This window comes from Acomys russatus, chromosome 27 (genome assembly GCF_903995435.1).
Source record: "Acomys russatus chromosome 27, mAcoRus1.1, whole genome shotgun sequence".
Lineage (NCBI taxonomy): Eukaryota > Metazoa > Chordata > Mammalia > Rodentia > Muridae > Acomys > Acomys russatus.
The window spans coordinates 42,430,965-42,449,852 of NC_067163.1; the positions used below are offsets into that span (position 1 = coordinate 42,430,965).

The 18,888-nt window shown below is 36.9% G+C and overlaps 1 protein-coding gene across 1 annotated transcript in view; it reads right to left on the reverse strand.

Annotated features, from left to right (window-relative positions):
• Wdr17 (WD repeat domain 17) overlaps positions 1-18,888 on the reverse strand; it is a 67,700-nt gene that overhangs the window by 16,628 nt on the left and 32,184 nt on the right. The window contains exons 12-23 of the mRNA XM_051169608.1: positions 15,909-16,073; positions 13,816-14,018; positions 12,475-12,624; positions 12,258-12,388; positions 11,819-11,944; positions 10,749-10,904; positions 8,362-8,426; positions 5,019-5,151; positions 4,105-4,196; positions 3,013-3,112; positions 2,272-2,411; positions 54-74 (exon numbers count right to left, since the gene is read on the reverse strand). Of these exons, the coding sequence (XP_051025565.1) occupies positions 54-74; positions 2,272-2,411; positions 3,013-3,112; positions 4,105-4,196; positions 5,019-5,151; positions 8,362-8,426; positions 10,749-10,904; positions 11,819-11,944; positions 12,258-12,388; positions 12,475-12,624; positions 13,816-14,018; positions 15,909-16,073 (1,482 nt within the window). The remainder of the gene's footprint in view (positions 1-53; positions 75-2,271; positions 2,412-3,012; positions 3,113-4,104; positions 4,197-5,018; positions 5,152-8,361; positions 8,427-10,748; positions 10,905-11,818; positions 11,945-12,257; positions 12,389-12,474; positions 12,625-13,815; positions 14,019-15,908; positions 16,074-18,888) is intronic.

The window sequence follows — 18,888 nt, forward strand, 5'->3', positions numbered from 1 at the left end:
AATTATGTGAAATTTTAAAATAACATTTTAATAAGAACAAAACTAGACAGTACCTGTATGCAACTGACGGGAAGCTGGGGAAAAGACATCAAATGTAAATATTAGACAAACATCATAAATGTCATAAATGGAGCAAAAAAAAAGCTGCATAAATAAATGTAAAATGCACGAACTGCTTTGAATTGTGAAATCATGACTAGCTTACTTAAAGTAAATAAAGTTTGTTAATTTTTAATCTATGGGATTCCAGTAGCTATGTATAAGTTTCATACTTAGCACAATATTTTCGAGAATTTGAACTTTATGGTGGTTTCTGGCCTCTAGTCATGAAAAGGAAGAACACCTGGGGAGAAATGACCAGGTGCTGGAAGCTCGGCTTTTGTTAAAAGAAAATATGACAGGTATCACCTCATTGAAAGAGTTTTAAAGACCTGGATAAAACGTAATAATTAGCATCCATTTTTCTTTGCATTTTTCTCTTTTCAAATGTATAAAATATTTTTGTTTTATGTTTTGAAATAAAAATTACATCATTATACCTTTTTCTCAATACAATCCATCATATTCCCTTTCCCTCTCTCAAATTCATGCCTTCTTTTTCCTTTGTTGTTACATATATACATAAAGTCAAGAATACAACCTGCTCACTTTATATATTGCTACTTGTATGTGTATATATGTCTATATGTGTGTGAAATACACACACATACACACACACACACACACATATATATATCACATTTCATTCAGATTAGATGATAGCTATCAGCATAGAGTCAGCCACATCTGTAAATAAATGATTTGGGGTTAGACTAATCATAATAGACTACATAGTTAATTGCTGTAGGCTTTTGACAGGGATGGGGATCATTCGAAACTCTCAGAGGACAGCTGATATTTTTTGGTAGTGGAGAGTGCTCTCAAATCACTATAAGAAATGAGTAAACTCTGAATTATGGTGATATTCATAGTATACTACCAAAGCGCAAGATGACCAAAAAAGGAAGAGAAAAATTTAGAAAGCTTCTTTTCAATGAGGCAGTGATATATTTTAGACTTTATAGGTGGCTTGTTACTTTCAATCATGATTCACTGAGTCCTCAGACAAAACAGTATGTGCTTTACAGGACCCAGTTGTTCATGACATGTAACTATTTAGACCATTGCTTGGCACCCAGTAAAAGATGAAACCTTTTAGCTGCATCCAAACCATCATCATCATCACCACCACCACCACCACCACTGTCTTGTCATCATAGTCATTGTCATCATCATCGTCATCATCATCATCATCTGCTATGGCCATCTACAAAGCTCCATTTTACAAGTTTGTTCATGAGAAGAAGCATGGACTAAGAAAAGGTCAAGGTCCTCACAAAAAGTTTAGAAACTTTCCAAGACTTATGTATTTTGGGGAAAGACCAAGTAAAATTCTGAAGATTTATATTTATGTTTGGATTTTATGTAAATGCTTCTGTTTGAATATAAGTGTATGTACCATGCATGTACAGGCGCCCACAGAGAAGGGGGCATTGGAAGTGGAGTTAGAGGTAGTTGTAAGGTGCTTGCCACATGAGGTGGGAACTGAACCCATGTCTTCTATAAGAGGAAAAATACTCTTTATTGCTAGGCCATCTCTCCAACCTCAAAATGAAACAAAACAAAAACTCTATAGTGATTTTTAGGTAATAATTACCTATTAAAAGACAGCATCCTATATTATCCAAAAGTGCCTACATAGAGACAGAGTGTCTGGCCTAAGAACAGGGTGATGGAGAAGTGAAGGAGAATGACTTGGGCCTAGATTTCCATTTAACCATTTTTTTTTTCCATTTAACCTCTTCAAAGTATAGAGTTTGAACATCGATGCTCTAACATTTCAGCCAAAAGAATTCTGCTTCTTGGCATTAAAGTAAGACAAAAGATGTGACAAGAATAGGAGTGGTTGTGAAAAGTTTTAAGTGGGAACTGGTGGTCCTAATAATGTTGAAAAATATACATTTATTACCTCATGAGGCGCTAACACCTGGAAACATTACAAAATTACAACTGGGCTACCTCAGAAAGGGTCATGATAGATTTTGTTCCCGTCACATTTTTTCCACCATGATATCTCAAATAAATATACATAAATGACATAAATATTATAGATATAGATAGATACGGTCACCCATAATATAGTCTCCACACTATCTTTTCAAAATTAGTTTATAATGCCCTAAAGCACATGCCATAACTGCAAAACTACTTTTTCAGTTAAAGGTTTCTTACCACATTGGAATCATCATGCATTTCCTTGCCAGTAATCGCAGGGCATAATGGGTTGCTGGGGCTGCAGGCTCTCCTAGGACCGTGCCCACCGAGACTGCGAGCTCTAGTTCATTCCCCCGGATCAAGTATGCCATACCCAGCTTGTTAATAAAAAAAAAAAAAAGTTCCTTCAGTTACATAGATGCTTGATGGAACGGTCATTCCCACCCAACCTCGTAAGCAGATAAATTAATATTAGCCCGGATACTAATTTCTTAAATATATTGAATACAATACCTCAATAAGGTGCCTACGCAAAAATAATTTCAGTTTTCTGATGATAAACTGGACTATGAGACATATAACTTTCTATTCAGCTTAGAGTTTAATTTGTTATTGTTCACGTTTTGCAATGGTAGTGATGGAACCCCAGAGCTCATGCATGCTAATCAAGTGTTCTGTCAATGAGCTATGTTCCCAAATGCTTTTGCTCCCATGTCCAGTATCCTGAACATGTCATTTGGTCTCCATCAGAAGAAAACATAAACTCTTAAAAGCTGTTTTTATATTATCCTGTTTCTATATATCCTAAGAAAAATAGATAAAACAAGAATGCACATAGTGCACAGTATATATTTGTGCTGATTCATGCGGAGATTTTGGAGGTATGCAACTCTAGATGCCATCTGATCTTTCCCACCTCAAACACCATGACATATCTGAGAGCTATTCAGCTATAGGCATCAGGTTGAAGGATTGTACCTCAATATCATCTACAGCAAGATGGCAGCATGCCGCCAACACAGCTCGGCCATCCTGAAAATACCATTCTGCCAGCTCATGTATGACTTTGTGTAGGAGTCTAGAAAGAAAAAAAAATTATTCAATATTCACTTAGTAATTCTATCATATATGTGAACTAATGTCTTACTTTAAAATCAGAGAACAAATAGATCATTCTACATCTTTGTTTTAGATTAAAGCCCAACTTAAGATTGTAGTCAAGAGATCAGTCTTTCAGAAAGTGTGAGATAAAGCTTTTCCCAGTCTTGATCCCTAAAAGTGTCAACAGAAAAGGGTTGGATAATCACATGATTGTATTTTCTATCGTTCTGCACTGGACAATTTGTAAGCTCTACAGGTTGACTTTAGAAAAATCAAGGTAGAAATGACATTTAAAATTTTTAGTTAATATATGCCATGTGGCATGTACACGTCTCTCAAATGCCAAGTTTAGAAGAAAAAGAGCAAAGGACAGCAACTAAGACACAGAAAGAAACTCTTGTTTATCATTTCACAGTTGTTTGCTACATGGTGAACAGCCTAAAAAAAATAATACTGTCCTGGAAAGTAATAGGAACCAACAGAAGATTCATGGGGAAGACAGATAAGCAAGATAATTTAAGAAGGTTGAACGACTACAAAATTTTAAGTTGTAACTTTTTACAAACAAGTATTTGATTTCTTCTTAAAAAAAATAAATGGCATTCTAGGCACTAACACTGGCAAAGGGGGTTGCCAAGAGGTGTTGGGTATTGTGAATTCCGCTGTTTAGAACAAAGGCACGTCCTACTGCACTACCTATCTCGATCTCGTTTTAAAGCAGTTAAGGTGTACCCATTGCTCTTCTCCTGGAAGTTATATGAGTGTGTGCAGGCTGTGTCTACCTGCCTGACAGTTCTCATTCCTAGAGATGGATTAGTGCCATGGAACTAGATGATGGTATGGAGTACATTTGAGCACAAGATAGCAAGTGCTCATTTCACAAAAGAAGGCTGAACTACCTCACCTTCAGCACTTCCAGAGGGAAAACAGCTCTATGACAATGACCGGAAACAAAGGCATATCACTCACTCATTAAAGTCTTCTTTGTAGATATCATCAGAATATGAAGTTCCCTTAGGTGTAGAAACATGCAAAGTTTGCATATTTCCCTCACATGCAGCCTAGAATTCAATTGGAGATTTAATTAACCATTAGCTAATTATGGATAACCAACTTCAACTTCTTTTTTTCTTTTTTTTTTTTCTTCAGGTTATTTTTTAAAAGATGAATACTTACTATGGTGTGTGTGTGTGTGTGTGTGTGTGTGTGTGTGTGTGTGTGTGTGTATGGGCATGCATGTCAGTTCTTATCTTCCATTTTGATTTGATGGCTGGTCTCTCTGTAATTTCTGTCTTTGGGCTGCACACTCTAGCTTCTTGCTGGTTACATTGTCTCAGCTTCCCACCTCAAAGTAAGAGAGCTTAGAAACGGACAACAACAGCAGCAGCAGCCATCTGGATTTTGTGACTTTCAGGGATCAAACTCAGGTTGTGGAGCTTGTGTGGAAAGCACTTGTTGACACTGAGCCATCCTCCCAGGCCCCAGCTATTACACTTAATCATGTTTGAAGAGTATGTTTTAAAAACAGGCTGAAAATTTAAAAAGGGACAATGTTAATTCCATTGTGAGTACTGACATAAAACACCAAGTAACTGGTTAAAGCAAAAGCTGCTCAAACTTGAAGCGAGATGTTCAGGGCTCAGAGATGGTTGCAAGTCAAGATGCAATTGTTTAAGTAAAAAGTCTAGAATGAATTCAGTGTGAACACACTAGGACAGCATGAGCACAGTGTTGAGGGAGAAGGCTGGGAAAGTGAACTAAATACAAGAAGCCATCTCTGACTCTCCATCACATGAAGGCAAGCTGACCAACATGGCTTTTCCCATTTCTCATATCCACCCCTTCCCCTAAAGTGTTTACCTGGCATGCTCATGTGATCATACCTGTGCAACAAGCAGTGCTTCCTTGAGCTGACCCCTGGACACAAAAAAATTGACCAGTTTTTTCACATCACCAACGGCTATACAGTATGGAATGACATCATCCTTATCTTCTTGAATTAATTGGTCAGCTCTCCTAAGGAAATAAATACTACTTTTATTACACTAAATTTAATTGGAATATTATCTTTAAGGTTTTTCAATTAGACTGATTTTTTTTTTTCAAAACAGGGTTTCTCTGTGTAGCGCTGGCTTTTTAGACCAGGCTGGCCTCGAATCCACAGTGATCCGCCTGCCTCTGCCTCTTGAGTTCTGGGATTACAGGCATGTGACACCACGCCCAGCAGCTAGACTGATATTTTTAAATGCCTAAAATGTCTTGGTGTCATAAAGGCGTAAGGTTATAATTTAAAAGTAGATCATGTATGGAATACAAATAAAAGCTCTATAAAATACTTTATTGATTTTCCCTTAGAACACTTTAAGTCTATCTATCTATCTATCTATCTATCTATCTATCTATCTATCTCTTTATCTATCTCTCTATCTATTTTTCTATGCATCTATGTATATATCTAGGTACCATCTATCTATTTGGAGAAATTGTTGCATGTATCCCAGTCTAGTCTTGAACTCATTATACAGCTGAGAATGATCCTGAACTTGTGTTCTTCTGCTTCCATGTCCAGAGTGCTGGGATTACAGACATGTGCCATGCACTCAATGTATAGTTCACCAGTGATCAGTTCCAGGGCTTTGTGCTTTATAGGCATTCACTCTAACAACTGACTAACATTTGAGAAATAGAAGAAAAAAGATCAGGTGCCTGTGTTTGAAGATAAATATACTTGGAAAATTTTTCTGCATTCCAAACTGCTTCTTCAGTTCTCCTCTTGTCCTACTCAACGTATTCTAACCTTGCTTCTTCTCTTAAATGCCCAAAGTTTTCGGCCTTTAAACTTTTACGAAGGAAAATAATAATCTTATGTGGTCCAAATTTATTGTATGGACTAAAGAAGTAATATTGTCTATCTTATATCGTTATGAAAATAGCACAGAAATCTTCAGGCTAGCCAGAAGCTTTAAAATATTGTCTTACTGCTACTTAATTCAAGCACTTGCAAGTTTCTGTTTGTATTTTACTTTGTTTGAAATCTCAGTAAGTAGCAAACAAAACCCAAGCATGTCTACTACTGAACCCAGCTCATTAAGTAAGTTCCATTTGTCTGCCTTTCTTCTTCTTCTTCTTTCCCATCTCCATGTAAGACCCCAGTGCTACTCTTGGCTCCAGATTCCGAGGAAACGGAGCAGATGACACTCTGCTGTTCCCATATCTGCTGCTGACCTTCTCCAACCTGCCGTATCCTTCATCATATGTGAGTTTTCAACATGGAAATTTGAACTGGTCACTTCCTAGCCTGTTTTTAAAAACCCTTTAATGCCTTCTGTTGGTCTTAGGATCAAGAAAATCACAAGTTAGATGTTCTGAAACCCCAGAACAGTTGGCTTTACTTCCTTTGCCTTCTCACTAGCCACTCACCCTAGGTCTCTGCACCCCAATACAATAGCATCATTTAGTTCCTCTTCCCTACTGATTGGGCCTGAAACATGTTTTCTAATGCCTTCCATTAGTTTCTCATGATTAGTAATAGTACAAATGCAAGTCTATACCATGTGCCTTCTTTTACAATCTATTTGAAGCCTTTGACAACATTTATCTTATAAATATCTATCATTAGAAACACTACTTTAAATACTAATATGGCAATAGATGCCACAAAAGTGCAATGACAGTCACGAAATACCAAATACTGCTTAGTTTATCTGCTATTAACAATGAACAAGTGACAATACCTTGGTCCTAGATGACATTCACTGTTGAGGCAAAACAGTATTTTATGTAAAATAAGTTACTATTAACTTAAATTTATAAAGCATTCATGGGAACGGTATTGTTCCTAAGTGTAGTCCTCTATATAGAAGGGATCTGGCATTCTGGGAGCTTGACTTATCCTTTTTCTAGAAGACAGGATTCTAGGTAAAAGTCTACTTCCCCATGGAAAACTGTATACATCCTCCTAGCTCTCATGCTTAGTCTTTGTTAATTTTAATTTACATGCATGACTGGCAACAGAATTTTTCCTAAACCGTGTCTTTTTTTTTTTTTTTTTAAGATTTATTTACTTATTATGTGCACAGTGTTCTGCTTGCATGTACACCTGAAGGCCATAAGAGGGCAACAGATCGTATTATAGATGGTTGTGAGCCACCATCTAGTTGCTGGGACTTGAACTCAGGACCTTTGGAAGAGCAGACAGTGCTCTTAACCTCTGAGCCATCTCTCCAGCCCAACCATGTCTTAAAAGAAAAAGATACTCTCAAATTTCTCTTATAGTAGCAAAAGAAAAATAATACTCCCTAATATTACTTGACTGGCTTAGCACAGGGATTAACACATAATGGGGATAAAATAAAGTTACTGAATGTCATATTAGATAGAATACGTTCTGAGTATAAACGTGTTCCAAAAAGGGCACACTTAACTCTTAACATGTGGGACCTTTGAATGCATTCGTATAAAGAAATACAATATTTTCCTATGTATATTTCTAAATTAATAGCGGATTATACCACATTAGGACAAGGTAGGCCTATATTCCAGTATGAATTTTTTAAATTAATTTAGCTAAAGAGACACAGTGGATAAAGCCAGTGAGGGTAGTGACATGTCACTAACTAGTAGATCTGAAGACTGCAGGAGCTACCAGAAAATTCTCCTTCAGAGTCTCCAGTGTTAAAGCAACTCTGCCAACAAGCTGATTCTGGATGTTTGACCTCAAGAATTATGAGATACAACCCAGCCAGTGGCCACTTGTTACAGTAACTCTAGGAAAGTAATGTATGTGAAGAAAAGAAAATCTTGTCAAAATGTACTCCTTACTTACTATCTTAGACTTAATGGGGGAAAATGCCAGAAATTAGTGTCTTCAAAGAGTTGCGATTGTGCATAGAATAGTATCTTACAAGCTCTTGATGTCCCTCAGGAAATCTTCCCACTGATACTGCAGTAGGAATATACATTCAGTAATTTGCTGGTCTTTGTTCTTGTCCATTGATAAGGAGAAACTTCCTCCTGCCACATTCATTATCAATCTGAATAAACATAATACTAAAATGATTTGTAACCGGGTCATCTAATTATCATACTTGCAGATACAAAATCATTCTATTATTTAATGTGACACAGATATAAGAAATATTAAGGACTATTTCCATTTTTGTATGTACTTTCTATGTCAACATATAACCCTAAAACCTCCCTTTGGACACAGACTGTTGGCTTTACCTCTGCATTAACTTCCTCCAGTACTTCACAGAGACTCCAGGGGCAACTGACAGGGCCTTGTCCCACTACAAAATTGAACAAGAATAGAAATATGCATATTTAGAACATATGATATAATTCTAAATAGACCTTTTAGAGATTTATGCTAATCATAAATAACTTTTAAAATTATCGGAATATCAGGTATATAATTGTAAACTATTTAGTGCAGTTCAAAGGAGATAAATACCAACATACTGTAAAATAAAGTACATTAAATTCTATTATTTCAGGGAAATCTAACTATAAACTTAAAAAAGAAGGAATCAGTTTCTTTTACTAAGTAGATGTCACATTTTTATACTGTTAATTATTGTGTAAAAAATTTTTTTTACCATCATTGCTTCATTTAAAATGAAAACAAGTTATGTTTTTATAAGTTGGAGAGAATTTGAAGAAGCTCATTATTAAATCAAAACTGGAGTATTATTGTTACTTCAAAATATGGGTTTGAGGTCTAAGAAGGACTGGAAAAGAAAATACTTCAAAATATCACTAGACAAAAGAAAATTTCATTTTAATTAAGGCTTTCCAAAACAATGGGATATATAGTGCAACGAAGGCTACAAGACTGGTAATTAACTTAAAATTTTTAAGTCAAAATTTAAATTAATAAGTATTTTGATTTATGTGTATACAGTTTCATGTATGTGGGTATCTGTGATATGCTAAATTTTAGATAGATCATTTTTTTTAAGCTGCATATTTACTCAGGGTACTAAAAAGATACCTTAGATATGTTTTTGCTAGAAAGATGTCTTTATTGTAGGGGGAATGGAAGAACAGAAGTTGGAATCTAGATGAAATTTGAATTCACTAAAGCTGCTTCAATAAAAATAAATAAACAAATCTTGTAAGAGAAAAGGTAAAATGCTTCCTTGATCCCACAATATTAAGCTTGCTGAATTAGAAACTGTTCTTAAAGTGGTGGTGACAAGTATTTATAAACACTGCTTCCTGAAGAATTCGAGCAAAAGGTCAGGGATCACTAAGCCCATCAGAACATGCATGGCAGAACAAGAATACAGCCCCATCCACACATCCCCAGCTGAGAACAGGTTGGAGCTAAGATGGTTTAAAATTACGTAAACTCAGATACAAGCAAACCTCAGTGAGGAATTGCACCATTCTCCCCAAATTCACTTATTCATTCATCACCCCGACTTTCAAGGCCCTGTTGAAAATGTAACAGTTAATCAAATTGTCACTATGTGACAAATAAAAATTTTCATTACTTTTAAATACTTTTAAGTGTCTTTGTTATAATTAGGATATTTTATCACTTTAGGTCAATCTGCAATTCATTGTTTACCTATGAGTAAATCTAAAGTTATAAAAGGGTGGGTTAAATTGTATTTTGATATACTTTAACCCACTGTATGTTTAATTTTACTTATGTGGTTTATATTTCCCTTTGCTTTAGATAGATTTTTATTTTATTTATATATGAGTGTGTCTATGTGAATGTAGGCTACATGAACATGGGTGTCTACAGAGGCCAGAAGAAGGTGTCAGATCCTCTGGAGCTGGAGATGAGAGTGGCTGTGAGCACTGGGAAGCAAGCTAGAAGGGACAGGCGGTGGTAGCACACACCTTCACTCCCAGCACTCAGGAGGCAGAGGCAGGCAGATCACTGTGGGTTCGAGGCCAGCTTGGTCTATAGAGAGATTTCCAGGATAGCCAGAGCTTCACAGAAAAACCCTGTTTTAAAAACAAACAAACCAAAAGAACTACAAGGGAATAAAATACATCTGAAAGAAAGGCAAAAAAAAAAAAAAAAAAAAAAAAAAAAACCCCAAAAAAACCCTAATAAACTCGTACAAGCACATAACCAGTACCCAAGTCCAAGAAGAGAGGCTCAGTCTCTTGTCTCTATTATCCCTTTTCAGATGGTACCCACCAGCCAGAGGAAGCCTGTGTGCTACAGTTTACTTGTACACATGCTTTTTGCTTTAGTCATCTTTAGAATTTGTGGCAGTCCTTTTCACATGGTGAAGTAAATGCACCACTAAAAATGTCTCTTTCGGCCAGGGTGGATCTAGTTGTGACTACTGGCGGGGACTGAGCTCTGAGCCTATCAGCCAACACAAATACATGAAAAAGATGTCAGCAGCAACTCTCCAGCCTCATCATAATGGAGAATAGCCGGGAGGGCTAAGAAAAGCAAGCAGAGATGGTTGAATTGTGCACCAAAATTTATGATTTTTGTAGGTCCTAGGTTTCTATGTTGCTAGCCTGGGAACCTCAACTGATAGGAGCTTGGCAAGCGGTAATTACCTGTGGCATAGTTAACTATGATGTGGAACTATGTCCCTAATATGTGAGGTGCTATGTTAGACACACTTTACCTCTCCAAGTTCGACCATAAGTTCACAGTACCGCTGAATTTGTCCTAGTCTCAAGTGTATTTCAGCAGCTTCTTTCAGCTTTTTCTCCTTAGTAGGTGCACCAATGCCACCACCAAATTTAGACATCTTGATTGTTGTTAGTTCTTGGGCTTCGGACTAAAAGGAAAATTATAAATAGATGAACGGGTATGAGAGCAGATATTTTTAAAGCATGCAATATTGGAAGCTAAATGTTTGCAAGCGATACTTTTATCTGCAAAATGTTATAGTCTTTGGAAATGTTTTGACCAGCTCATAGAGTGAGTACTTTGGAAGAGGTGCTGTCTCACAATTGTAAAATATCTAAAATTCATTTGAGAAAAAGAATAGAAGCCCCCATCCTTCCTGTCCTAACTCTTTCCCTGGGCAGGTTATTCCGAATTCCAGAGGCCAGTGGTGCTAAGACACACCAAATGAAACTACTCGCCAAGAAAGTGAACTTAGTGGTTCACATCAGCTCCTATAGTAAGAAAGCAAATGTGCTTTTCGAAAAGTATGGATCAGGCGTTCGTATGGATCATTTGTTCGTTAGGAATTCTCTTTTTATGAAAGGGACCATCAAATCTGATACCTAGTATGATTTTCTTGCTGACTGATCTATTGATATCTCATTAAAAATATGTAAACCATTGCTTTTTCTTAACCTCAGGTCAGGCTTTGTTGATGATGATGTATATGTATTTCAGGCACAAGATAATTAATAGTCACAAGATAATTAATAGTCACAAGATAATTAATAGTCACAAGATAATTAATAGTCACAAGATAATTAATAGTCACAAGCGTCCACAGGCTATGACCTCCTAAGGCCACAGGGTAAAGATAACACTTTTCACGGAGTCCCAACTTAACTCATGGAATTCAATCTATACAAACTATGGCTATCTTAACCTGTTCTTAAATAATTCATATTTCCATTATTGGTTTTACTATTTTATCTTCTCAGTGTTTATTTCAGCCTACCAACAATTTTCTTACTTTAATAGTGAATATGGGCAATTTTATTTGGACACCCTGTCTACTTCACTTACTGTTCTAAATTTAATCAGGTGTTTCAAATGCATCATTCCTTTGCAGTAGTTTTGAGGAAGCAAGCTGTCATCCTGTCCTTTAATCACAGAGACCAAGTTCCACAAATTGTCACTGCCACCTGGAGGCTGGAAGTGGGCACAGAATAACCAAAGATAAGAGCACAGAAGAAAAATCCTCATTACAACACCGATCTCTAAAAAAAAAAAAAACAAAAAACAAACAAAAAAACTAAAAAAAAAACCCAGAAAACTAAATACACATTCCCATTTGCTTTTTTCTGGTTTCATATCTGCTCTCTAATATTGTATAGATCATGCTAAAATGCGTGTACTGCTCTGGGACGGTGAATGCAAACGGGATACAATTCAAAGTTAATAGTTGGGATGACTCATTCTGGCTAATGAGGCAATATCCACTCATAATTTCTATAGTACTTACTGATAAACATTCTGAAAACAATCTTAGCTTTTTCGCTCGAGGGTTACACGTTAGCTTTTCTACTTCTTGCTTAATGTCTCTCGACACTTTCCCACATAGTAGAGGAGGAATGCCGTGATCTATAGCATTATCTGAGGGAAAACATGATTCAGTGAGGACATTGTCCTTAGAAAATGTTATTTAAAGAAAAAATCAAGTGCATGCACATATTCAATACCAGTGTTCCCGATAATTTCTTCCCAAGATCTGTCTGCCAGAATATTTATTTGTAAAGGGGTGATTAAAGGTATTAATGACCAGAGTCTCACTGTAGAGTCGCGGGAGCAGGAAGCCATAGTGAAAGGGCGGCTTGGATGGCAAGTTAAACCTGATGGAAAAAATAAGCCTGTTTTAACAAAAGTGCAAAACCTTATGCACTTTTTATTAAATTATGACAAAATTGAAGTTAAGACGAAATGTGAGAAACTCCGAGGCGCTCTGAATCAGCCTCCTACTTGCACTTAACTAACACACGAAGGCAACTGTTGCTTAGTGTGTTCTGCAAACACGGTTAGAAATGCATGTTATGAGAAAGCAGAATTTCATTTGGCTAAGCATTAAGTATATTGTAATTCCACCAGTTATGAAATCTATGAACTAACAGGTGAAGAAATGAAGGTGTAATGTGAATAAATTAATAAAAAAAGTTTAGACATCAGAAAAAGGATTATGTATTTGGAATTTCATAAATGACTACTTTGTATAGAGTTCTACTCTTTCCCCCTCCCTCTCTGTGCTCCACAGATTCAGATGTATTTTCTATAATTACTGTACATATCTACATGTGTGTTTATATATGCACATACCCTACTGATCCTATTTAGTAATGCCCATATATACATGTGTTTACAGCTGACCATTTGAAATTGGATGCCGTGCTTGGATATTCATCCTTGGAAAAAAACTGAATTTGCCTAAGGGTAGGGCTACACAGCCTCAGCTAGAAGGCTATGGGGCGGGGGGAAGCACACGGTTGTGAATGCATAGATTTGGTATGTTTTCCCTAGGACATGCCTACTTACTCTCAGCAAGGCTTAAGAATGACAGAAAATACAAATAAAAATGGGCAATTTCGTTTTTACTCCAAGCTTAGTTGTACCAACAATTGTTATATTCAAGAAATAAAAATCATCCACATTATCTCCAAATAAGATAATGGTTATATAAATTGTATCAGTGCTATTACAAATTTCATGTTCTGGAGTTAGGGAAGTGGTAGGATCCAGCCTGCAAATGTACACATCACACATATATGCACACGTTCTGTGCAGGTACACAGAAACACAATTCTGCAGCAAGAGCTCTACATGCTAACCCCACCCTCTGACTAACTTGAATATCTTCTTTGGCTATTTTGTAGTGATCCTAATTGTTTTATATAAAAATAAATAAATGTTTTCTCCAATGTTAAAAAATGTCATTTCAAAATGAAATACTGTGACTTATTTAAAAATATTGCATTGCTCAAAAAAAGCATCATAATTACATCAAAATAATAAACACATGGAAAACAGTTTACCATATACGTCTGCACCATGATCATACACAGTGTCTAGGCAAATTCCTCCTCGAGTATCCCATACTTTAATAGTATAGTCCCAGCTTCCAGAGATTAGCAGGTAAGGAATCTCAGGATTCCACATTAGTCCCCTCACAGGTGCAGTGTGTCCATTAAGGATGTTTATGCAAGCATCTTGTGTATAGTCCCAGATTCGAACAGAGCTGAAAGACAATTTCATGTCTAAATTATAATTTCTCCCAAATATTAACATTGTCTTCATGGAACACAATATGGTTACTTCTTAGCACATTTTCTTTTAAAAAGCATTCGTGGAGCCAGAGAGATGGCTCAGAGGTTGAGAGCAAAAATTGCTCTTCCAGAAGATATAGATTTGGTTTCTAGCACGCACATGATGGCTCATAACCATCTGTAACTCCAGTTCCAGGTCATATGATATCCTCTTCTGGCCTCCTTGGGCACCAAACATGCACATGGCACACACATGCAAGCAAAGCACCTATACATGTAAAACAATAAAATCTTAAAAGGCATTTTATGTTCAATGCGTGTAAATTTTATTTTTTACAGCAGGCCTAAATGAATATGTTAGTGCTATCTGTTTCCAAAGACTGTCTCCTAACTTTTACTGGTAAATTATTACTGATAGCAAATACAGTGTTTCAGAAATAGTTACACTTATTTTATATAATTTTTCTATTATTTTTATTTATTTTTTGATTTGTATTGTGTTTTTATATTTGCTTTGGGAGAGAGAAAGAACCTGACGTTGGGAAGGTAGAGAGGTGAGGAAGATCTTGGAGGAGCTGGGGGAGGGAAAGGAAAGTGATCAAAATACATTATAGAAACATTTTTAAATCAAAAGAAGGAAAACAATTTTTCAGAATGTGTATGTATGTGTGTGTGTATGTATGTGTGTATATATATATATATATATATATATATATATATATATATATATATATGAAAGTATTTAATATGAACCACTGGGTTTATAAAGACTAACTATAATACTGAGTGCATTTTCCTTTGTTTAAATGTGGAAGATACATTAGAGACGCGTAAGTGTCATCCATGCTAATGATGGCTACTAGAGGAATAAACAAGCTGGATTTGTAAAGGCGTACAACTGTAATCGTACATCGGTAGAATGATGTTTTAAAAGAGTTATCTTAGACAATTATAAGATGACATTATTTTTATGCAGAATAGAATTTAGATATTAAAGTTTATGTGTAGTGACTAGAATAATCTCATTAATAAATGTATACTCACCTTCATACAATAATCAAAGTCACATTTCAAATAATTTTTCCTAGCTAATTGGAATTTAATGCTAAAAAGTGAAAGTGAAAATTCTGAGCTATTCAATTTAAAACTCCATGTATTATACAGAATGACTTTCATTTGTACAAAATAAGATAATTTTCTTTTTTTTGATAATTTTCAATACAAGTTTCCCTTCAAATAGTGATTAAAGCAATTATATCAAAACCAAAAAGATACATACAAGATTTCAAAAACTCTTGGCAATAGCACAAAGTGTAAAATTACTCTCATTTCTAATGTTTCTCTTCATGCTAAAATTCAGTTACTTTTAAAACAAGGCTTCATGATAATACAAATGTTTTTACATTAAACATAAAAATGTTATAAATTATATATATTATATTTGATTTGTTTCATCTTTCATTTTAAAATTATTTTCTACAAACATTCTTGATAATAAGCAAGAAATAAATATTTGCATTGAACAAAAATAAACCAAGTTAAAGTTAGAAATACAGTGGCAGTATAAACAGGATGGGATTTAATTTAGTTTTTAAAACTCATTTTGTCTCCTTATTACTTGTCTGTATATTAAGTGCTTATTTTTCTTTTTTCCTTTTTCTTTTTTTTTTTCACCAGAGCTGAGAACTGAACCCAGGGCCTTGAGCTTGCTAAGCAAGCGCTCTACCACTGAGCTAAATCCCCAACCTCTTAAGTGCTTATTTTTATCTCTCCATAACTAATTTAATATTACATGTGCATTTCTGGGAAGCTGTACATTTATGATTTAAAGGACAAGAAAATTAGAATTCTAATATACATACCCATCATCGGAACCACTGCAGAGAATCCCTTCCCTCAGTGGGGACCACTTAACGTGGAACACTCTTGCTGTGTGCCCGCTAAATACTTTCAGTGGCTGGCTAGAGCTGGTGGCTACATAAAAGACGCGGACATTTTTGTCTTCACAGCCAGTGGCTATCATGTCTCTGAAAGGCCACCAAAGGAATGTTAAAACATGACAACCAACAGCTAATAACTACTGACAGTTTTAAAAATATGTTACTGTTCTAATTACTAAACATGGAACCCAGTAGGCTGCTTTGTTCAGAGTGTGATTCAGTTTTGTCCTCCATATTCCTGCCCTCAATTGTGGCCTATAACTCGTCAGATGAAACCAACTCTTTTCTCTTAAAGGCCCTTTCAGCCATGGTGCTTATCACAACACAGTAAAGCAAATTAGAACAATATCTATGAGAGAGAAATAGTCAATATGTATCAAATCATACAGTTAAAAATTAATTTGTCAAGTGCACTGATGCATATATTATGGAGAAACAGAATTGTGAACTCATAAAAAGATTTTTTATACAATATTTGTTAGCAGGATATCGGGTCGGGAGGGTAATTCCTGGGAGAAGGAGGAGGGTGAGTGCCTGGGAAATACAGTAAAATAAATTGTATACATGTATAACGTTTCAAGTACATAAAAAATTTAAAAGTAGCTTTTGTACAGACAGGCAGGTAGATTTTATCTATGCCCAACCTCAGATGGAAAGTATGGCAGGGAACAAAATCTTAAATAAAGGGGGACAATATGAGTGAAACTTTGAGGCTAAGAAACCATCTAGTGGGCCAGGCAGTGGTGGTGCACGCCTTTAATCCCGGCTCTTGGGAGGCAGAGGCAGGCGGATCACTATGAGTTGGAGGCCAGCCTGGTCTATGAAGCGAGTCCGAGACATCCAAGGCTACGCAGAGAAGCCCTGTCTCAAAAAACCAAAAAGAAAGATAGAAAGAAAGAAAGAAAGAAAGGAAGGAAGGAAGAAAAAGAGAAAGAATCTAGCTAGTTCAGGAAACTGGTGGTCAAAGTACTTGGATGCCTTGGAGATAATGGGGTAAGATCCATGGAGAGATCCAAAGTTTCACCCAACAGATGCTTTATTTCTCCCCTAAAGGATCCGGCCCACTGATTTGGTCCCAAACTGAGTCTAGGCTTATCTTAAGTTGGACTATATATGTTAGGTAAAAACCTGCCATTCCTCAGGAAGTTGTGAAATGGTTCTCTCCCATCCTCCCCCTAAGAGTCATTTCCTGTGCTCCTATGAGTACAGCAAACCCATGCTGGCCTCCAGGCTCCTTGCTCCTATCCAAATGTAGTTGCCATGCATCTCAAAGCCCACACTAGTCCATCTTACCTCCTCTATCTGGACCTCCCAGGCTGCTCCAGTTTACAGGCCTCCTGCTTCCCAACTACTCACCTTCCTTATAACCCATAGGGATTTTCCATCTCCGCATTTCCCTAGCCCTGGCTGTGTACAGTCTGCCTCTTTTCCTCTCTGCTCCACTCTCCTCCACATGCTTCTGGATGCACGATCTCTCTCTCTCTCTCTCTCTCTCTCTCTCTCTCTCTCTCTCTCTCTCTCTCTCTCTCTCTCTGCCACAACAGCAAACCTCCTCACAATGGAGTGGCCATCTGGGTGGTTTCTTTACTGTGTCCTCCATTGGAGTTCACATGGTAGCCACAGAAAGAAACCGGGTAAGGCAGGGCTAATTTGTAGGGCTTGCAGTGCTGTTATGCTTGGTACGGACAGATCTACAAAGTATTACATCGAACCAAATCATCTAGGCTCTCAGACATTCAGATTCTGGCTTCGATGTTCAGTATCATGTGTATAAGTTGGGGTGATATACAGTAGCGATATATGATATAATTCTGTTAGACCATGAGGGCAGGAAAGAGAAGTAAGAGGGACAATAATAGGACAAATGTGACAGGAAAGCAGAAAGATACTTTGGAGAGGAATGAAGCAAACGGTAGTCCAGGAACATGGGGGATAAAACAGGAGAGAAAAGAAACACATTTTGTCTGAAAGTGCAGAAAAAAATGCAATACTGAATATGCTAATAGAAATTAAAATGTTAAAAAAATAAAATGTACACAAAAAATTACAAAGTACCCCCTAAAGAGAATAAGTTGAGGGTCTCCTGGGTTCTCCTTACTTTCTAAGGAAGAAGAACCATGAGAAGACTGTATCTTTCTTCTTTTACTAAGAAGTTGCCGTTCCTAAGACTGCAACACTGGTTGTTTTCTATGACTTAATGAGTCTTTTTATGCTTAAAAAGAGAACTTGCATTTTTATCCAGCAGGCAATGGGAGAATAGTCATGGATTTACCCATAGGAATCATTTGTGCAGATCTATGGTTTCTTTTGGTCCTTTGTGCTGGGAGGAGATGCTCTAGGGCCTCACATATGCTAGACAAATACTTATCTTTGAGCTGTAGCCCTCACATCTGTGTTTTAAATGTTCAACCTGGTCACATCATAGCAAAGGTGAAGGGACTTTGAAGGAATCAAAAGCCAACCACATAAAAGCCAAAACTGCATACTAGAAGGGGTATATGTGGATAAAGATATTCAGATAGAGAGTCTGAGGAATTGAGTCAAGCTGTACTGGGAAATAGCTCCAAGCCATACTGCTTAGCCCAGCCCACCCCTGTGGAGTTAGCTCTGGTGGTGTAGGTGCAGAGAGCCAGCCCTGGGGGCATGGGATCAAGAAAGCTGGCCCTGCCCCATGCCAGTTTGGGCATTGGATGAGCTAGCAGGGCAGTGCTGGAGAGCTCACCCGGGTGGTGTGGGAGTGGGAGCGCTGGTGGGATGACAAACTCAGCTGCCACCCAGGCTCAGATCCAAGGCTTTGAGTTGCCTCTGCACCCTCCCCACTTCATCTACCTCATCTATGAACTGCTGGAGCAACTGAAGGGGCCAGTCTTGCATTACCAAAGCTGCAGGGTCTCCATAACAG